The 21,455-nt window shown below is 46.0% G+C and overlaps 1 protein-coding gene across 3 annotated transcripts in view; it reads left to right on the top strand.

Moving 5' to 3' along the window:
- The window catches only part of LOC138288194 (coiled-coil domain-containing protein 107-like), a 139,426-nt gene that overhangs the window by 91,217 nt on the left and 26,754 nt on the right, over positions 1-21,455 (top strand). For all 3 annotated transcript variants that reach the window (XM_069229542.1, XM_069229543.1, XM_069229544.1), the window contains one exon: positions 18,674-18,764. In XM_069229542.1, coding sequence (XP_069085643.1) covers positions 18,674-18,764 — 91 coding nt within the window. The remainder of the gene's footprint in view (positions 1-18,673; positions 18,765-21,455) is intronic.

Raw genomic sequence — 21,455 nt, 5'->3', positions numbered from 1 at the left:
CAGCTTGATAACTTTTCTTTATTTGGAAGCATTAGCAACTCTTGTATCCTACCTCATGTGCTAATATTGTAAGCACAGAAACCACCTTAAACATTTTTGGGCATTTTGTATGTGAAGCGCTCTGCCCAGAGTTGTCTTCTTCTGCGTTTGGTATTGGCATCACATCATGGTGGAACTAATGTTTTCGGCTGTAGGAACTTTCTCTCTCACTAGTGTATTAGTTGCTTTCATCCTGTGGGCACTTTAGGTCTCCTTTTTGACCTCTTTATTATTTATCTTATGATATGCACATAACATTTAACTTGAATATGTGAAATGTAAACAGTACAACAAAGTTAATGGGCTGGAGTCCCAGAAGATGCATACCATTTCCAGAAACAAAATAAAATAAATATTGTTCACCCCGAACAAAGAAACCACAAAACAAGGAAGCAATAGACTAAAGAAAATGGTACAGTGCCTAACTGTACCAGTCAACAGCCTTAGTATGCCTTAGCCAGAATGTATCTTAATGCCTAACCATTTTTCTATGTTCCTCGACTTCACAAGGTTTATGTACGGTTTCATTTTTATGTGAACCATTCAGTTCTCCTTGTGGCTAGTTCCATATTATAAAAATATGTAAAAAAAAAAAAAAAACTAGGGTATAATTTTTCAATTGTTTAATATTGTGATGTTTTTTACACTGTATGTCTATCTATATATATATATATATATATATATATATATATATATATATATATATATATATATATATATATATATATTTTTTTTTTTCTTTTCTTCTTTTTTCGGTGGCATGTGTAGCTGCAGATACACATGCTGTGCATTATCCTGCCATCTAGTGTTGGGCTCGGAGAGTTACAAGTTGTTTTTCTTCGAAGAAGTCTTTTCGAGTCACGAGACCGAGGGACTCCTCCCTTTCGGCTCCATTGCGCATGGGCGTCGACTCCATCTTAGATTGTTTCCTTTCCGCCATCGGGTTTGGACGTGTTCCTCTTCGCTCCGTATTTCGAATCGGGAAAGTTAGCTAAATATCAAACATTTGACAGTATTGTTATCGCTCGGTACCGGGTTAGTGTTATTGTATCGGCACCGATCGCAGAGGCGCTCCGGTGGCCCTTCGGGGCTTCCTCTCTTCAGCGGGGCCTGGTCGGCCCGAACGCATCCATCGACGAAGACTAATGGATCGGACCCCCTTCCGCTTCTGTCCGAAGTGCCGCTCGAAGTATCCTTATACAGATCAACACCTGGTCTGTAATCTGTGTTTATCACCAGAACACATGGCAGATACTTGTGAGGCCTGTCTAGAGTTTCGATCAAAAACGACCCTTCGTGATCGAGCAAGAAGACTACAAATGGTGTCGACACCGAGCAAACAACTCGAGGAGGAGGAAAGAATTTCCATCCAGGGGACGGACTCTGGCGATTCCGAAAGTGAGCGAACCACGAGGATGCAGAAAACAGTGAGTAAAACTGCCCCGTCCAAAACTCACACAAAGATCGTTAAGGCCAAGGGGACGCAACCGCCAGCAGGCCATGGCTTAACCCATTGAAAAGAAGGGAACCAAACATCGGCACCGATATAGGCCAGAGATTTGCCGAAGACTTCCGACTCTTGTCGAGATTCTGGCACCAAACGATCTCGACACCGAGAGTTCGACTCACTCAAGGTGAGGAAAATAACGTCGGAACTGAAAAAGACTTTATCGGAAACATCGGTACTGAAAAAAGCGGCTTCGGAGCCGAAAAGAAGCTCTTACACAAAAGAGCAAGGACTTTCCAGCCAAATGCATGAAAAGCACAGATTTGAGCAGGAAATAAGTATGGTTGAGCCAGACCATACGCAAAGGAGGTTGCATATCCAGAAAGAGACTGGAAAAATACAAACTCTTCCTCCAATTAAAACAAAATGAAAACTGGCATTTCAAGAGTCAGAAATGCAGCCAAAGGCGAAGGTGGCCAGAGAAAAAACACCACCACCAAGTTTTTCTCCACAACCTTCCCTACTACACTCACCACAGTTGTCTCCGGTGGGAACACCTCCTATGCAGTCACCTACGCATACAGGGATGACGCAGGATGATCCTGATGCATGGGACTTGTATGATGCACCAGTGTAAAGAAATGGCTCCCTGTTGCAGTTACCCCCCACTTTTTGCCTGATACTGATGCTGACTTGACTGAGAAGTGTGCTGGGACCCGGCTAACCAGGCACCAGCACCAGTGTTATTTCATCTAAAATGTACCATTGTCTCCACAATTGGCACAACCCTGGCATCCAGGTAAGTCCCTTGTAACTGGTACCCCTGGTACCAAGGACCCTGATGCCAGGGAAGGTCTCTAAGGGCTGCAGCATGTCTTATGCCACCCTAGGGACCCCTCACTCAGCACAGACACACTGCTTGCCAGCTTGTGTGTGCTGATGGGTAGAAAATGACTAAGTCGACATTGCACTCCCCTCAGGGTGCCATGCCAACCTCACACTGCCTGTGGCATAGGTAAGTCACCCCTCTAGCAGGCCTTACAGCCCTAAGGCAGGGTGCACTATGCCACAGGTGAGGGCATATGTGCATGAGCACTATGCCCCTACAGTGTCTAAACAAAACCTTAGACATTGTATGTGCAGGGTAGCCATAAGAGTATATGGTCTGGGAGTCTGTCAAAAACGAACTCCACAGCTCCATAATGGCTACACTGAATACTGGGAAGTTTGGTACCAAACTTCTCAGAATAATAAACCCACACTGATGCCAGTGTTGGATTTATTAATAAATGCACACAGAGGGCACTTAGAGATGCCCCCTGTATTTTACCCAATTGTTCAGTGCAGGACTGACTGGTCTGTGCCAGCCTCCTGCTGAGAGACGAGTTTCTGACCCCATGCGGTGAGAGCCTTTGTGCTCTCTGAGGACAGAAACCAAGCCTGCTCTGGGTGGAGGTGCTTCACACTCTTACCCCCCCCCCCCCCCCCCCGCTTGCAGGAACTGTAACACCTAGCAGTGAGCTTCAAAGGCTCAAGCTTCGTGTTACAATGCCCCAGGGCACTCCAGCTAGTGGAGATGCCCGCCCCCTGGACCCAGCCCCCACTTTTGGCAGCAAGTCCAGGAGAGATAATGAGAAAAACAAGGAGGAGTCACTGGCCAGTCAGGACAACCCCTAAGGTGTCCTGAGCTGAGGTGACTCTGACTTTTAGAAATCCTCCATCTTGTAGAAAGAGGATTCCCCCAATAGGAATAGGGATGTCCCCACCTCCCTTCAGGGAGGAGGCACAAAGAGGGTGTAGCCACCCTCAAGGACAGTAGCCATTGGTTACTGCCCTCCCAGACCTAAACACACCCCTAAATCGAGTATTTAGGGGCTCCCAGAACCTAGGAAAACAGATTCCTGCAACCTAAGAAGAGGACTGCTGAGCTGAAAAACCCCGCAGAGAAGACGGAGACACCAACTGCCTTGGCCCCAGCTCTACCGGCCTGTCTCCCCCCCTTCGGAAGAAAACTGCTCCAGCGACGCTTTCCCCAGGACCAGCGACCTCTGAATCCTCAGAGGACTGCCCTGCTCTAAAAGGACCAAGAAACTCCCGAGAACAGCGGCCCTGTTCACCCAAGACTGCAACTTTGTTTCTAAAGGAGCAACTTAAAGGCAACAGCGTTTCCCGCCAGAAGCGTGAGACTTGCAACCCTGCACCCGGTGACCCCGACTCGACTGGTGGAGAAACAACACTTCAGGGAGGACCCTCCGGCGACTCAGAGACTGTGAGTAACCAAAGTTGTCCCCCCTGAGCCCCCACAGCGACGCCTGCGGAGGGAATACCGAGGCTCCCCCTGACCGCGACTGCCTGACTCTAAGATTCCAATGCCTAGAAAAGACCCTGCACCTGCAGCCCCCAGGACCTGAAGGATCGGAACTCCAGTGCAGGAGTGACCCCCAGGAGGCCCTCTCCCTTGCCCAGGTGGTGGCTACGCCGAGGAGCCCCCCCCCCTTGTCTGCCTGCATCGCTGAAGAGACCCCTTGGTCTCCCATTGATTCCTATTACAAACCTGACGTGTGTTTGCACACTGCACCCAGCCGCCCCGTGCTGCTGAGGGTGTACTTCCTGTGGTAACTTGTGTCCCCCCCCGGTGCCCTACAAAACCCCCCTGGTCTGCCCTCTGAAGACGTGGGTACTTACCTGCTGGCAGACTGGAACCGGGGCACCCCCTTCTCCATTGAAGCCTATGCGTTTTGGGCACCACTTTGAACTCTGCACCTGACCGGCCCGGAGCTGCTGGTGTGGTAACTTTGGGGTTGCTCTGAACCCCCAACGGTGGGCTACCTTGGACCCAAACTTGAACCCCGTAGGTGGTTTACTTACCTACAAAAACTAACAAATACTTACCTCCCCCAGGAACTGTTGAAAATTGCACTGTCTAGTTTTAAAATAGCTATATGTGTTTTATTTGAAAAGTATATATGCTATTGTGATTATTCAAAGTTCCTAAAGTACTTACCTGCAATACCTTTCATGCAAAGTATGACATGTAGAATTTGAACCTGTGGTTCTTAAAATAAACTAAGAAAATATATTTTTCTATACAAAAACCTATTGGCCTGGAATTGTCTCTGAGTGTGTGTTCCTCATTTATTGCCTGTGTGTATGTACAACAAATGCTTAACACTACTCCTTTGATAAGCCTACTGCTTGACCACACTACCACAAAATAGAGCATTAGTATTCTCTCTTTTTGCCACTATCTTACCTCTAAGGGGAACCCTTGGACTCTGTGCATACTATTCCTTACCTTGAAATAGTGCATACAGAGCCAACTTCCTACAACCAGTATAAGACAACAGTCCGGACTGTTACCCTACAAAGCTGTCACCTCCAGAGGACAGTACTGCATATACGCAGGTACTATCAAGGGCAGCTACGTTCCACAATGTAGCAATGCACTTTGAGCCAATAGAGGATGATTTCCCGTTCAACACCTTGGCATCCATCCACACTTCCTACCACAGTCTGCCAATGCTCCCGGGCATGCTCAAACATGCAAAGTGGAGAAAAAAAAAGAAGCCTCCCCCAACGGATCCTGTGTTTATAACACAGCAACTTACACCAGACTCAGTGGTTGTAGGAGCAGCAAGAAAGAGGGCAAACTCTCAATCGTCAGGAGACGCTCCACCGCCTGACAAAGAGAGTAGGAAGTTTGACGCAGCGGGCAAACGAGTGGCAGCACAGGCAGCCAATCAATGGCGGATCGCAAACTCACAAGCCCTACTTGCTTGCTATGACAGGGCACACTGGGACGAGATGCAACACATTATACAACACTTGCCCAAAGAACACCAGAAACGTGCCCAGCAGGTTGTGGAAGAAGGACAAGCAATTTCCAACAAACAAATAAGGTCCGCATTAGACTCTGTAGGCACAGCAGCACGAACGGTCAACACTGCGGTAACCATTCGCAGGCATGCATGGTTACGAAGCTCTGGATTCAAGCCAGAAATCCAACAAGCAGTGTTGAACATGCCTTTTAACCAGGAACAATTGTTTGGGCCGGAAGTAGACACAGCAATTGAAAAATTAAAGAAGGACACGGACATGGCCAAAGCCATGGGCGCGCTCTACTCCCCACAGGGCAGAGGCACATTTAGAAAGCCACAATTTAGAGAGGGGGTTTCAAATGCAAACACCAGAGCCTTCCTCCTCGCAAACCAGACCCACCTATCAGGCACAATACCAGAGGGGAGGGTTTTGTGGCTCATATAGAGGTGGACAATTCCCAAGAGGAAGGGGAAAGTTCCAGACACCTAAAACAAGCCAAACCAAACAGTGACTTCAATGTCACAAAACCCCAACACTTAACACCAGTGGGGGGGTGGGGAAGACTTACCGCATACTATCAAAACTGTACACACATTACCACGGACGCATGGGTCCTAGCCATTATCCAACATGGTTATTGCATATAATTCACAAATCTTCCGCCAGATGTGCCGCCAAGGGCACACAATATGTCCAAACAACAATTAGACCTATTACAACTAGAGGTCCAAGCATTATTACAAAAACAAGCAATAGAGTTAGTACCCAACCATCAGAAAGGAACAGACGTCTACTCACTATATTTCCTAATTCCAAAGAAGGACAAAACGTTAAGACCTATATTAGACCTCAGAACACTGAATCTCTTCATCAAGTCGGATCACTTCCACATGGTAACACTTCAAGACGTGGTTCCCTTACTAAAAAAAGGAGGACTACATGTCAACGTTAGATCTCAAGGATGGCTACTTTCACATACCCATCCATCCTTCTCACAGAAAATACTTAAGGTTTGTAATACGCAGCGTACACTATCAATTCAAAGTGTTACCGTTAGGGATAACAACAGCCTCAAGGGTATTCACAAAATGCCTTGCAGTAGTAGCCGCTCACATAGAGAGACAGCACATGCACTTATTCCCGTACTTAGACGACTGGCTAATAAAAACCAGTACTCAACAACATTGTCTTCTTCACACGCAATACGTTATAGAAACTCTACACAAACTAGGGTTTTTCAAAAAAATTACCAGAAATCACATCTGCAGCCATCCCAAATACAACAATACTTGGGAGCAACACTCAACACACAAAAAGCAATTGCCACTACAAGTCCACAAAGGGTCCAAGCGTTCCAAAATATAACATCAAGCATACAGCCAAACCAACACTACCCAGTAAGGTTTGTAATGAAACTTCTAGGCATGATGTCTTCATGCATAGCCATTGTCCCAAACGCGAGATTACACATGCGGCCCTTACAACAGTGCCTAGCAAAACAATGGACACAAGCACAGGGTCAACTCCAAGATCTAGTGTTGATAGACCGCCAGACACACTTCTCGCTTCAATGGTGGAACCCTATAAATTTAAACCAAGTGCGGCCATTCCAGGACCAAGTGCCTCAAGATGTGATCACAACAGATGCTTCCATGATGGGGTGGGGAGCACACCTCAACAAGCACAGCATACAGGGACAATGGGACAATCAACAAAAACAACTCCACATAAATCATTTAGAACTGTTGGCAGTGTTTCTAGCATTAAAAGCATTTCAACCACTAATAGCCCACAAACACATTCTTGTCAAAACCAACAACATGACAACAATGTATTATCTCAAAAAACAAGGAGGGACACACTCGTCACAACTGTGTCTCTTAGCCCAAAAAATTTGGCATTGGGCAATTCACAATCACATTCGCCTAATACCACAATACATCGCAGGCATTCAGAACCAGTTGGCCGACAATCTCAGTCGAGATCACCAGCAAACACACGAATGGGAAATTCATCCCCAGATCATACAGGATTAATTCCTATGCTGGGGAACACCAAAAATAGACCTATTCGCAACAAAAGAAAATGCAAAATGCCAAAACTTCGCGTCCAGGTACCCACACCCTCAATCCAAGGGCAATGCATTATGGATCAGTTGGTCAGGGATATTTGCTTACGCTTTTCCCCCTCTCCCACTCATTCCTTATCTGGTAAACAAACTAAGTCAAAACAAACTCAAACTAATACTCATAGCACCAACCTGGGCTCGCCAACTGTGGTACACAACACTGCTGGACCTATCAGTAGTACCTCACAACAAATTACCAAACAGGCCAGATCAGTTAACACAACACAAACAACAGATCAGACACCCGAATCCAGCATCGCTCAATCTAGCAATCTGGCTCCTGAAGTCTTAGAATTTGGACACTTAGACCTTACACAAGAATGTATGGAGGTCATTAAACAAGCTAGAAAACGTACTACAAGACATTGTTACGCAAACAAATGGAAAATATTTGTTTACTACTGCCACACTAATCAAATTCAACCACTACATGCTTCCGCAAAGGACATTATAAGCTACTTATTACACTTACAAAAGTCTAAGCTAGCATTCTCTTCAATTAAAATACATCTCACAGCAATATCTGCCTATCTCTGGATTACACATTCAACATCGCTTTTTAGAATCCCAGTCATCAAAGCATTTATGGAGGGACTAAAAAGAATCATACCCCCAAGCACACCACAAGTATCTTCGTGGAACCTTAATATTGTATTAACACGACTCATGGGACCAACATTCGAACCCATGCACTCTTGTGAAATGCAATACTTAACTTGGAAAGTAGCCTTTCTAATAGCTATCACATCACTTAGAAGAGTAAGTGAGATACAAGCATTTACTATACAAGAACCCTTTATACAAATACATAAACATAAAGTGGTGCTCCGTACAAATCCCAAATTCCTACCAAAGGTCATATCGCCATTCCACCTAAACCAAACAGTGGAACTCCCAGTCTTCTTTCCACAACCAGACTCAGTAGCCGAAAGAGCCTTACATACATTAGACATAAAAAGAGCACTAATGTATTACATTGACAGAACAAAACAATTTCGTAAAACAAAACAGTTGTTCGTAGCCTTCCAAAAACCTCATGCAGGTAATCCTATATCCAAAAAAGGCATTGCCAGATGGATAATTAAATGTATTCAAACTTGCTATATTAAAGCAAAAAGAGATCTACCTATTACACCAAGAGCGCATTCCACTAGGAAAAAAGGCGCCACAATGGCTTTTCTGGGGAATATACCCATGACAGAAATTTGTAAGGCAGCCACCTGGTCTACGCCTCATACATTCACGAAGCATTACTGTGTAGATGTGTTAACAACACAACAAGCCACAGTAGGACAGGCTGTATTAAGAACATTATTTCAGACAACTTCAACTCCTACAGGCTAAGCCACCACTTTTTGGGGAGATTACTGCTTATTAGTCTATGCACTGCATGTGTATCTGCAGCTACACATGCCACCGAACGGAAAATGTCACTTACCCAGTGTACATCTGTTCGTGGCATGAGACGCTGCAGATTCACATGCGCCCTCCCACCTCCCCGGGAGCCTGTAGGCGTTATTAGTTGAATGAAAATTTTACATTTGTAAATAAATATTATTTTAATACACATTATGTACATACGTACCTATTCCATTGCATGGGCACATTTAGTATATTCACAACTCCTACCTCACCCTCTGCGGGGAAAACAATCTAAGATGGAGTCGACGCCCATGCGCAATGGAGCCGAAAGGGAGGAGTCCCTCGGTCTCGTGACTCGAAAAGACTTCTTCGAAGAAAAACAACTTGTAACACTCCGAGCCCAACACTAGATGGCAGGATAATGCACAGCTTGTGAATCTGCAGCGTCTCATGCCACGAACAGATGTACACTGGGTAAGTGACATTTTCTCTCTATATATATATATATATATATATATATATATATATATATGTGTGTGTATATATGCAGTTTTATGGCGGGGATGAACTCAAGTGTTTGGTTGTTTCTTTTTGTTGCTATCACTTAATGCTGCACGTTACAATTAGCAATGTAACTTCTTAATACACAGCTAACTAAGACGCCATTGAGCCTTTCATAAAGGGAACAGAGGGAATACAGTTTGCTGGTCCTACTAGTTCAATAGTGTCACTTGATGTCAGTCTTGCTATACAAGTCTGAGGTGCTTTGTTCAGAGAAGCTAGACATGCGATGATAGCTGCTTCTTCTCACCAGGTCGGGGACATGAAACTCCACTCCCCAAACCTCAACCTGCATTTTTTTGTAAGTCTTAAAGTGTCTCCACACACCTCCAAATTTGAGTATTCTACCAGCTAACAGTGCAGCCAATCTTTTCATGGCATGGATATGCCAGATCTTTGTCTACCACAGAGCTAGGGGCGGAGGGGATCGCTGCTTCTAACAATGGACCAGAGTTAATCTTTCTCCTAAAAGGCTGGGTGAGAAGACGTCCTATAGGTGAGTGAATTGGGTATATCCAATTCTCTCCCAGATGACCAACAACTGGAGGGCAATTCTGTGATTTCTTTTTTTAAGATTCAAAAAGGCCACCCAAAATTCTTGAGACTTTGAGGAAGACCACGAGCCATAGAAACCTATAGAAACTTGGAGACCAAGAGTCATATAAACTGATGTCTGAAAGTCCTTCAAACATAGCCTGTAGTCTTACTGGGGTACAATACCATCAGAAATACCATCTTGTTAACACTTTAAAGGTGTTTTCTTTATTTGTATTGCAAGGCCGTTGCTTCCCTTTTCCATATTGCTTCCCACGTTTTCTCCCCCAATTGTAGCCCCAGCTCCTCCTCCCACCTGAACATATAGTTGTGGCGAAGGCAGCCATGTCTGTCGTCTAGTGATTGATACAGACAATAGATTCCCTTTCAAGTGGAAGCATGATTCAATAAGGATTAATGTGTTAATTCATAGCCCCTCTAAATGGGTCTTGATTACCTGTCAGGAAATCTCGATTGCGCATTTGTGGGGGTGAGGGGGCCCGGAAAAGTTATAAGCACCTTATATCAGTGAGGCCCTCCCAATTTTCCAGGGGTATGCAAATGTTGTATGGAAGTGCAGACATATGTGGTTTGTGACACAAGGGCAACTAGATAACAATGTTGTAATGGGGTATGGGAAAGAGCTCTTCTATGATTACCCATGTTTTCTTCCACTGGGGCTGCATCCATCCATTCTATTGCTGGGCGAATCTGGGCCATTCTTATATATCAACGAATTTGAGGGAGACCCAGACCACACCTTGCTTGCAATTTTATATAGAGTTGCCTTTGTTACTGTTGAAGATTTACCCTTCCAAATGAAGGATGTAAGACGATAATGGATCTCTTTTATAGTCTCTCATAGAAACTCCAGGGAAAACGCTACATAGAGTAAGGGAAGAAAAAAATTACTAACCCCTGCTGATCCAGGTCAATTCACAACTGCCACAGTGACAAAGATCTTTAAAAAGAGTGTTCACCTGTGGGTTAGAGGTTGCATGCATGTAAGTCACTACATTGTGCAGCTAGCCATATTCTCAGGTTAGATAAGGAACGTTTAGTGCATGTAATCCATCTGAGGGGAGATTTTGCATGTCCTATTTTGGTCTGAAACGCCATACTGGCAGATTTTAAATAATGACATGAAAACTCAGTTCTTCCTTAAGGGCTGGGGTTTACTGTGCTGGGTCTGTTACAAAGCCTAGTATGTTGTTGGCGAAAAGTACCAATTTGTTCATGTTGACTGTTACTGTGTATTGGATGATTGGTTGACTTCAATTTTTTAGACTAACCGCTCCATCGCCAGGGCAAAAATTGGACCTATTTTCTCTTTCCCCCTGTTTCTCTAGGATCTGAGCTTGTCGAGCTTCCAATGCTCCAACTCCCTCAGCATGAGTTCCCTGGTGGTGCGATTGGTCTATATTGAAGGTTTCCATTTGGCCTTTGTGCACTGCAGATTCTGGTCCAAATCATATATAGATTTTTCAAAATACTAACGGAGAGTGGACATTTCAGTTTTGCTCTTTTTAATGGGTAGGAGGATTTTACTCTTGATGGTTGGGGCCTGGGCCTCTCGTGCATCTAATTCTGACAGTTGAAAGAAAGGTAGTTCAATGCTGCCCTTTTTCTAGCTTGGCACTAGCTATTTGATAACCACTGTCTTGGGTGCCTTCTGTTTAGAGGTCGTCATGATGTTTGGGCCCAAGTGAAGGGCCACTGGAACCAATCTCCCACTGCAGTTTCACGTTCTAACTGCAGTTTTCGCACTACTTCGCTCACTACTGGACCAGATTCTGTCCACACCATCACTGTTCAGAGGCCAGACTGTCCTCCCCCTCTCAGTTGCTAGGTTTTGTCCTCTCACTTAGTGCAAAAGTGAACCTCTTGTGGAACTCTCAGTGGATCACAGACACTGCCTCTTGTGGTAATCTAGAAGCTAGGCAGAAAGAGCCACAAATAATAGGTAGTCATATATATAGCTCAAAATAGGTCACAGACCAAAAGAGGTGCTCTCCTGATTATTCTTATGGCCTATTCATTGTGCCGGTTATCAACTTGATGTTTGTACCTTGTGATGAGGTAAGCGTCGTGAAAAGCAAGTCCCTCCACTAAGATGGAGTCTCAGTCTGGGGACTAGATAAGCATGTGTCATGGCAATCTTTCGAGGCCCACTGATGGAGAGAGAGAATACAGTTTTTAGGGTTTGCCAAGACTAACGCCGTTCTCTTGTTGCTTTCTAGTTAATAAGCTTGATAGCAGGAGGATGCTATCAGTTGGCTCCTCCAGGGTCCAAAAAGTAAACAGGTGAGACCCCAGGTGGCTTCATGTAAGCTGATTGTAGTGGGCATCATCTTGTTCTCTCAGCCTGCCGCAGTCGCTGCACCTCTAGGGCGCTGGTTGTCAGCTATTGCGATAGTCATAGATGTCATCCAATATGGGGGCACTTGCCACTCTCCAGGTCAGTAGTGGGTAGAAATAAAAAAGGGGTGGCTCCTCCCCAGGGTCCCAAAATTCAACCAGAGAGCCCCAAGGCTATGCCATTTTGGACTCTTCTGGTGGATGCCATCTTGTTTTCTTGGCCTTTTGCTGCTGCAACACTGCCGGGCCCTTCTACCTCACCTTTGATGGCCGTCATCTGGTGCAGGGGTACTGCCGGTCTCATGTGCAGCCCCAACTCCACACATTCTGAATTACAAAGAGCCTTGCAGGCCCCTGGCCGTGAGCCTCGTGCAATGCTCAGCAAGGACATGAGCATGAGTTGTGTGGTCTCCGCCCTGGCCACACCCCTCATTTATTGAAATGTAAGCAGAATAAGTTGATTTTCACAACAATACAATGATAATTAAAATACTATATAATTTTTTCTGTCTGTAAATAGGCAGACGGAAGTAGGGACCTTTGGGTCCTAGTGGCAGTAGGAAGCTGGCCTGCTGCGTGGTGGGTACCTAAGGTACTTAGAGCTCATTCCAGTTATCCCCTATTAGTGGAGTGTAGTGTAGACCGTGTCTGAAAAGGCAGGCATTCTAGAGGTAGCTGTGGATGAGCAGCCAAGGTTCGTCTCGGAGACATACAAGGTTCTTGCAAAACCACTGTAGTCACACAGCACTTACATACATGAAAGAAAACACTCAGTTGTACAAACATAAAGGTACTTTATTTTTGGTCACACAATACCACAAAATAGTAGAGGCAACCCTCTAAGAGGAGGTAAGTAATGCACTAAATGTATACACTATTAACCAGTAATAGGCATAGAAAAGGTTAGAAAGCAGTGCAAATAGCAATAAGCAATAGTGACCCTAGGGGGAGCCCAAACCACATACTAAAAAAACGAAATGCGAACACAGGACCCCCACCTAGGTAAGTGGAATGTGTAGAGAGGAGCTGGGAGTACTACAAAACCACAGAGGTAAAGTAAAACAGTAACCCCCAGCAACCAGGAAAGCAGGAGTAAATCTCTGGAATTTCCCCCAAACGACCCAAAAGGAAGGAAAAGAAGAAAAGACGACATCCAGACAAGCCTGCAAGAAACCAGCGTTGAATTCCTGGAGAGGAAGACCTGTGGAGAGAGAGAGGAACCAAGTCCAAAAATCACAGTGAAGTCCAGGAAGAGTACTACCCACCCAGCTGTACTTGCAGGAGTTGGTCGACAGTGATGAAGAAAATGTCAGCACTGCAGCCCTGGAGCCGGAGAAGAGTTCCTGAGGGATGCAGAAGATGTCCCATGCTGGAATGAAGATTGCAGACTGGTGTCAGTGGCGGAATTCCACCAATAAGCCTTGGCAAAGGCAAAATTGCAGTTAATGGAAAGGTGGTGCTGCCAGGGACCAACAAGGCCCAGGAGGACTCAACCCAGGAGGGGGAGTCACAGGGGACCCTAAGCGACAGAGAGACCACAAATGCAGAGGCAGCAGCCACAGGAGTCCCACAGGATGAGGGACACAGAAGTCGCAGAAGGAGCCCACGCAGCACTACAGAAAGGTATCCTACGCTGCAGGAGAACCACGCAGAGGGCTGTGCGTTGCAGGAAGGAGTGCTGGGCGCTGGAGCTACACGTTGCCTGAAGATCCCATTGAGGACATGCCAACAAGCCTTGGCAGCTGCAAGAGATGCAGTGCATGGGGGGTACTGTCATGCCTGGGAAGGCAAGGGCTTATCTCCACCAAAGTTGGACAGCTGGCAGCACGGACCAAGAGTACTACTCCAGACCACCACCTGTGATGCAGGATCCACGCAGTTCAGGATAAGAGGAGATCCACACAGCAGGTCGTCGTTGCAGTAGGTGCCTGCGGATTCAGGGGAGTGACTTCTTCACTCCAAGGGCGATTCCTTCTTACTTCTTGGTTCAGACTATAGACTTCTGCCCTCAGAGGATGCACAGTTGGGGAAATGTTGCAGTTGCTGGAAGGAGCAGGAGAAACAATGTTGCAGAGCAGAGTCGTTGCTGTAGCTGCAGATTGTAGGTTCCAGTGAAGTCCAGTTGTGGTTCCGGTGGGCCAGAAGTGGAAGTAAAAGTCGCAGTTGAGTCCTGCTGTAGTCTTGCACGTTGAATCTGAGGACCCACCCCAGAAGAAGATCCTAAATAGCCCAGAGTGTGGGTGTAAGGAAATGGCTCCCTGTTGCAGTTACCCCCCACTTTTTGCCTGATACTGATGCTGACTTGACTGTGAAGTGTGCTGGGACCCTGCTAACCAGGCCCCAGCACCAGTGTTTTCACCTAAAATGTACCATTGTCTCCCCAATTGGCACAACCCTGGCACCCAGATAAGTCCCTTGTAACTGGTACCCCTGGTACCAAGGGCCCTGATGCCAGGGAAGGTCTCTAAGGGCTGCAGCATGTCTTATGCCACCCTAGGGACCCCTCACTCAGCACAGACACACTGCTTGCCAGCTTGTGTGTGCTGGTGGGGAGAAAATGACTAAGTCGACATGGCACTCCCCTCAGGGTGCCATGCCAACCTCACACTGCCTGTGGCATAGGTAAGTCACCCCTCTAGCAGGCCTTACAGCCCTAAGGCAGGGTGCACTATACCACAGGTGAGGGCATAGGTGCATGAGCACTATGCCCCTAAAGTGTCTAAGCAAAACCTTAGACATTGTAAGTGCAGGGTAGCCATAAGAGTATATGGGCTGGGAGTCTGTCAAAAACTAACTCCACAGCTCTATAATGGCTACACTGAATACTGGGAAGTTTGGTATCAAACTTCTCAGAATAATAAACCCACACTGATGCCAGTGTTGGATTTATTAAAAAATGCACACAGAGGGCATCTTAGAGATGCCCCCTGTATTTTACCCAATTGTTCAGTGCAGGACTGACTGGTCTGTGCCAGCCTGCTGCTGAGAGACGAGTTTCTGACCCCATGTGGTGAGGGCCTTTGTGCTCTCTGAGGACAGAAACAGAAGCCTGCTCTGGGTGGAGGTGCTTCCCACGTCCCCCCTGCAGGAACTGTAACACCTAGCAGTGAGCCTCAAAGGCTCAGGCTTCGTGTTAAAATGCCCCAGGGCACTCCAGCAAGTGGAGATGCCCGCCCCCTGGACGCAGCCCCCACTTTTGGCGGCAAGTCCAGGAGAGATAATGAGAAAAACAAGGAGTCGTCACTGGCCAGTCAGGTCAACCCCTAAGGTGTCCTGAGCTGAGGTGACTCTGACTTTTAGAAATCCTCCATCTTGCAGATGGAGGACTCCCCCAATAGGAATAGGGATGTGACACCCCTCCCCTGAGGGAGGAGGCACAAAGAGGGTGTAGCCACCCTCAAGGACAGTAGCCATTGGCTACTGCCCTCCCAGACCTAAACACACCCCTAAATTCAGTATTTAGGGACTCCCCAGAACCTAAGAAACTAGATTCCTGCAACCTAAGACGAAGAAGGACTGCTGAGCTGAAAAACCTGCAGAGAAGACGGAGACACCAACTGCTTTGGCCCCAGCTCTACCAGCCAGTCTCCCCACTTCAAAAGAACTGCTCCAGCGACGCGTTCCACAGGGTCCAGCAACCTCTGAAGCCTCAGAGGACTACCCTGCATCTAAAAGGACCAAGAACTCCCGAGAACAGCGGCTCTGCTCCACAAAGACTGCAACTTTGCAACAAAGAAGCAACTTTGAAAAAACACACGTTTCCCGCCGGAAGCGTGAGACTATGCACTCTGCACCCGACGCCCCAGGCTCGACTTGTGGAGAACAAACACTACAGGGAGGACTCCCCAGCAACTGCGAGCCCGTGAGTAGCCAGAGTTGAGCCCCCACAGCCACGCCTGCAGAAGGAATCCAGAGGCTCCCCCTGACCGCGACTGCCTGCTTCAAAGACCCGATGCCTGGTAAGGACACTGCACCCGCAGTCCCCAGGACCTGAAGGATCTGACCTCCAGTGCAGGAGTGACCCCCAGGTGGTCCTCTCCCTTGCCCCCCCCCCCCCCCTTGCCTGCCTGCATCACTAAAGAGACCCCTTGGTCTCCCATTGAACTCCATTGCAAACCCGACGCCTGTTTGCACACTGCACCCGGCCGCCCCCGTGCCGCTGAGGGTGTACTTTGTGTGCTGACTTGTTTCCCCCCCGGTGCCCTACAAAACCCCCCTGGTCTGCCCTCCGAAGAAGCGGGTACTTAACTGCTGGATGACTGGAACCGGGGCACCCCCTTCTCCATTGAAGCCTATGTGTTTTGGGCACCACTTTGACCTCTGCACCTGACCGGCCCTGAGCTGCTGGTGTGGTAACTTTGGGGTTGCTCTGAACCCCCAACGGTGGGCTACCTTGGACCCAACTTTGAACCCTGTAGGTGGTTTACTTACCTGCAAAACTAACAAACACTTACCTCCCCCAGGAACTGTTGAAAATTGCACTGTGTCCAGTTTTAAAATAGCTTATTGCCATTTGTGTGAAAACTGTATATGCTATTTTGCTAATTCAAAGTTCCTAAAGTTCGTAAGTCAAATAACTTTCATTTAAAATATTGTTTGTAAATCTTGAACCTGTGGTTCTTAAAATAAACTAAGAAAATATATTTTCCTACATAAAAACCTATTGGCCTGGAATTGTCTTTGAGTGTGTGTTCCTCATTTATTGCCTGTGTGTGTACAACAAATGCTTAACACTACCCTCTGATACGCCTACTGCTCGACCACACTACCACAAAATAGAGCATTAGAATTATCTCTTTTTGCCACTATCTTACCTCTAAGGGGAACCCTTGGACTCTGTGCATGCTATTTCTTACTTTGAAATAGTACATACAGAGCCAACTTCCTACAGTGGGATTGGTCACCTAGCCAGGTGACCACCTATCAGAATGTGCCTCTGACGTCACCTGCCTGACCTGGCCAGATGTTCCCAGAGTTCCCTGCCCACCTTGGATTGAAGATGGCAGAACTCAAGGACCCTCTGGAGGAGATCTGAACACCACCCCTGGGGTGGTGATGGACAGGGAAGTGGTCACTCCCTTTTCAATTGTCTAGTTTCGCACCAGAGCAGGGACTGGGGGTCCCTGAACCGGTGTGGACTGGTTTATGCACGGAGGGCACCAAATTTGCCATTCAGAGCAAAACCAGTGACTTGGAGAGGCTACCCCTTCTAAGCCAGTCACACCTATTTCCAAAGGGAGAGGGTGTTATTTCCCTTTCACAAAGGAAATCCTTTGTTCTGCCTTCCTGAGCTTGATCAGATCAAGCAGCAGGATGGCAGAAACCGGTCTGTGGGGTGGCAGCAGCTTGGGCTGCCCGGAAAACCCTGTAAGACTGGTGGTAGCAATGCTGGGGGTCTTCTAAGGAGCCCCCATAGTGCACAGAATCATACTTCCAATACCTGCAACATTATTGAGGTTTGATTCCGACATGTTTGAAACCAAACATGCCCAGGTTCGGAGTTACCATTATGTAGCTGGACATAGGTAGTTACCTATGCCAGTACACGTGTAAAATGTCGTCTCCGCACTCACGAAGTCCACAAAAATAGAGCTGTAGGCCATGGATGCACCTCTACTAGTGCAGGGGTGCCTCCACACACAGGTCCTGCACCCTGCCCTCTGGGCTTAGAGGGCCTGCCATAGGGGTTACTTACAGTGGCCTGGTGTAGTGACCTGTAGTGAAAATGGGTGCATGCACCCGTTTCACACAGACTTCAATGGCAGGTCTGCAGAACACTTTGCATGGGCTCCCTTTGGGTGGCAGAATAGCTGCTGCAGCCCATTAGGATCCTCTGGTACCCCGATGCCCTGGGTACCATATACTAGGGACTCACATGGGGCGGACCAGTATGCCAAATGTGGGAAGCAAAAAGTTACAGCTACCAAAATATACATGAGAGAGCATAACCACTGGGGTCCTGATTAGCAGGATCCCAGTGTACACAGTCAAACAAACTGACAACAGGCAGCAAATGGGGCTAACCATGCCAAGAAAGAGGGCACTTTCCTACAGTGGCCTTTTGGCATTTTGGCAACCCAAACGAGTGTCAGCAAAGCACAAATACAGCAGCACCTGAAGTTGCAGACAGTGGTAGGGTTTCAGGCAGTATGTTTGGGTTTGATTGGCTCTTACTGGCCTGCAAGAACAGTGCTAGGGAAGAAGGGTTGTGGCAGCATCTAGAAAATCCAATTCAAAAGCCTGCAGCCCAAATATATTGCATCCTGTCGCTTTAAAACACATTTGTTTATTGATAATGTAGAAATGTGATAATTATTTGTGACTGGGGAATTTGGATTTTATGTTGGATGCTCCATGTACAGAATTCCAAATATCTCTTCATCACGTTACTTTTGAATTAAATAATGTGTGCTTTTGTTTTCTAGAAAAACAACTAATGGAGCTTGAACAACATCTTGCACAGACAGAGGTGATGTTAAGCTCGTTATTGTTGCAGCTGGATCCACTGTCAAACTGGTGAGAAACCGAACGAAACGCTGAGTTAACTGAAATCTATTAGAAAGCCGTACTGTGAAATAATGAAAAGTAGAATTCTGTTCTAGTTATTAGTTTAGGAATGCATTTCCAAAATGCATTCTAAATTATTGTACAATCAGCTCAAAGGAAAAATCAGCGATGTTGTGCACAGAGGTATAACGCTGCTTGCATTAGTTTAAAATATTGTGAGTGTGTTTGACTCCGATGTCCGCAATACAGGCCGCAAGCCTTGTTCATGCGGAGTCCTACAAATGCATACAACTGTTTAATTTCAGTTTTGAGTTGCTGTGTGTCTCGGAGGCGCGCCCTTTCAGTTTAAATAGGGCTCAATACCTCGAGGTCTAACGGGTCACAAAAGAATAATAAAGAAGGATGACTTGTTGAAAGTTATTGATGTTGGAACACGATTGTTGATTGAAGTATAATTTTATTCTAAGTTACAACGATACAGCTTCTCCCTCCGACCGTCCGCATCCGTTCTCTGTAGCACCTGCCACACCAACCCCGACCCAACATTCCCTTTGCCCACATTCTACATTCCTTTGTCCTGTCGCACGGAACGCACAAAGGACAGAACCCAACACATCTCTTCCCTTACACAATTTGAAAACAACAATAACGAATCTTACAATACAATAAATTTGCCTTATCTAATAACTTTGTCATCTAATGATATCATAAAATCATGACACCCAAAATAATGATTTACATCATGGGGTTTTGATTAACATTTCAACATCACATAGTCATCAAAATTTTTGGGCACTTTGACAGTTCTGGAAGAACGTACACCATGCTGTACAGACGGAACAGAAGTTCTGGAAACATTATTGTTATCATACACGTCCTGTATGTTAACATTTGTGCTCTGTACATTTTCTTTAACATTTGCGCTCTGTACATTTTCTTTAACATTTGCGCTTTGTACATTTTCTTTACCCACAATCTTCGATGCAGATATTTTGCTCTTATTACACCACTTGCCATCGTCTAATTTGACAGCGCTATCGCCCACCTGAATTATTTTCTTCCAATCACTGAATTTGGACATACCCTTGATCATGAGTCTTGGGAACTTCACTCTCACCAAATCACCCTCCTTCCATTCGCACTTGTGGTTACACATTTCCCGAGGATTAGACGTGCATCCCTGTTGAGCAATCGTACGTTTTTCTACCACGGCTATCAACCTTGTACCATGGCACACTAAAATGACCCATCCATTCTCTCGATTTTTTTTTTTTTTTTAGGACGGAATACGACCACGTAATAACACAAACGGTGAAACATGCGTTTCGGAGTTATTCGTAGTGCGAATTGCCCATAATAACTTTGCCAATTCAGACTTACAATGTAGTCCGCTCGCTTTGGACAACTGAATATTGCCCTTTAAGACTCTATTGAACCTCTCCACAAGGCCATTACTGCCTGGATGGTACAAAGAGGTTTTCAAATGTTTGATTCCCAAAAACTGCATGAACTTCATGAATTGCATAGAAGTAAACTGGGGACCATTGTCGGTCAAAATTTCATCAGGAATGCCCTCTCTAGCAAAAATACCTTCTAACCATTGGATCACATTATTAGTGTCGGGAATCTTCACAAATTTCACTTCAGGCCATCGGCTGTAATAGTCAATTAAAACCATCCCATATTCTTGGATCCCATGAGACAACTTCATTGGCCCAATAATATCAATCGCAAGTTTACTCCACAGTTTGTCTGGCACACTCACTGCTTCTATCGGACTTGGTACAGTAACTTGGGACTTATCACTGGTAGCACAAAATATGCAATCTCTTACAAAATGTTCTATACACTTATCAACCCCAGGCCACCAAAAACCTTCTCTTATCTGCCGTTTCATGGCTCGCATCCCAACGTGACCCTCTTGTGCTAAACATAGAACTTTATTCCTCATCCCACTTGGCCCAACTAACTGCTTGGACCTAAATAATAAATCTCTAATAACTGACAACTCGTCAAAGACATGTTTATACTTATTCTTGAGTTCATCATCTGAGGACCACAGTGACCACCCCGAGACCACAGCATTCATGACCGATTTCATCTCGTGATCTTCTTCACACGCATTCCTCCACTCATGTTCACTCAACGCACCATCCAATTGCTCGTTAACAGAGCATACAACGATATCATTATCATCGTTCTTAGGACCATTGTCAGCAGAAGACTCAGCTAGCAGATCAGTGCAAGGCAACCTAGACAAACAATCAGCCAAAACATTTTTTTTTTCCTGGCACATACTCTATTTTAAAATTATGTTCACACAAACAGTATTGCCACTTGGCAATCCTAGGAGTAGCTTTCTCAGCACCCTCGGTAGTAAACAATTGAACCAACGGTTTATGATCAGTTCTTACTGTGAATCTTGAGCCCCACACATATTGTTTAAAGTGATTAATGCTCCACCAGCATGCCAAAGCCTTGCGTTCAATTACTGAATACGTCGCTTCAGCACCCTTCAGACTCCTTGATGCGAATGCAACCACTTCTTCCCTGCCATCCTTTCTCTGTAACAACACAGCTCCCAACCCCTTTTGGCTGGCATCAGTCATGATGATGGTATGGTCCCTGGTGTCAAACGGTTTCAAGGGAATTGCCTGAGCAATTTCATATTTGGTATGTTCAAATTCACGATTGCAGTGT

Source organism: Pleurodeles waltl, chromosome 4_1 (genome assembly GCF_031143425.1).
Source record: "Pleurodeles waltl isolate 20211129_DDA chromosome 4_1, aPleWal1.hap1.20221129, whole genome shotgun sequence".
NCBI classification, from domain to species: Eukaryota; Metazoa; Chordata; class Amphibia; order Caudata; family Salamandridae; genus Pleurodeles; species Pleurodeles waltl.
The sequence above is the reverse complement of the archived record's forward strand: the minus strand, read 5'-3'. Positions and strand labels throughout refer to the sequence as shown.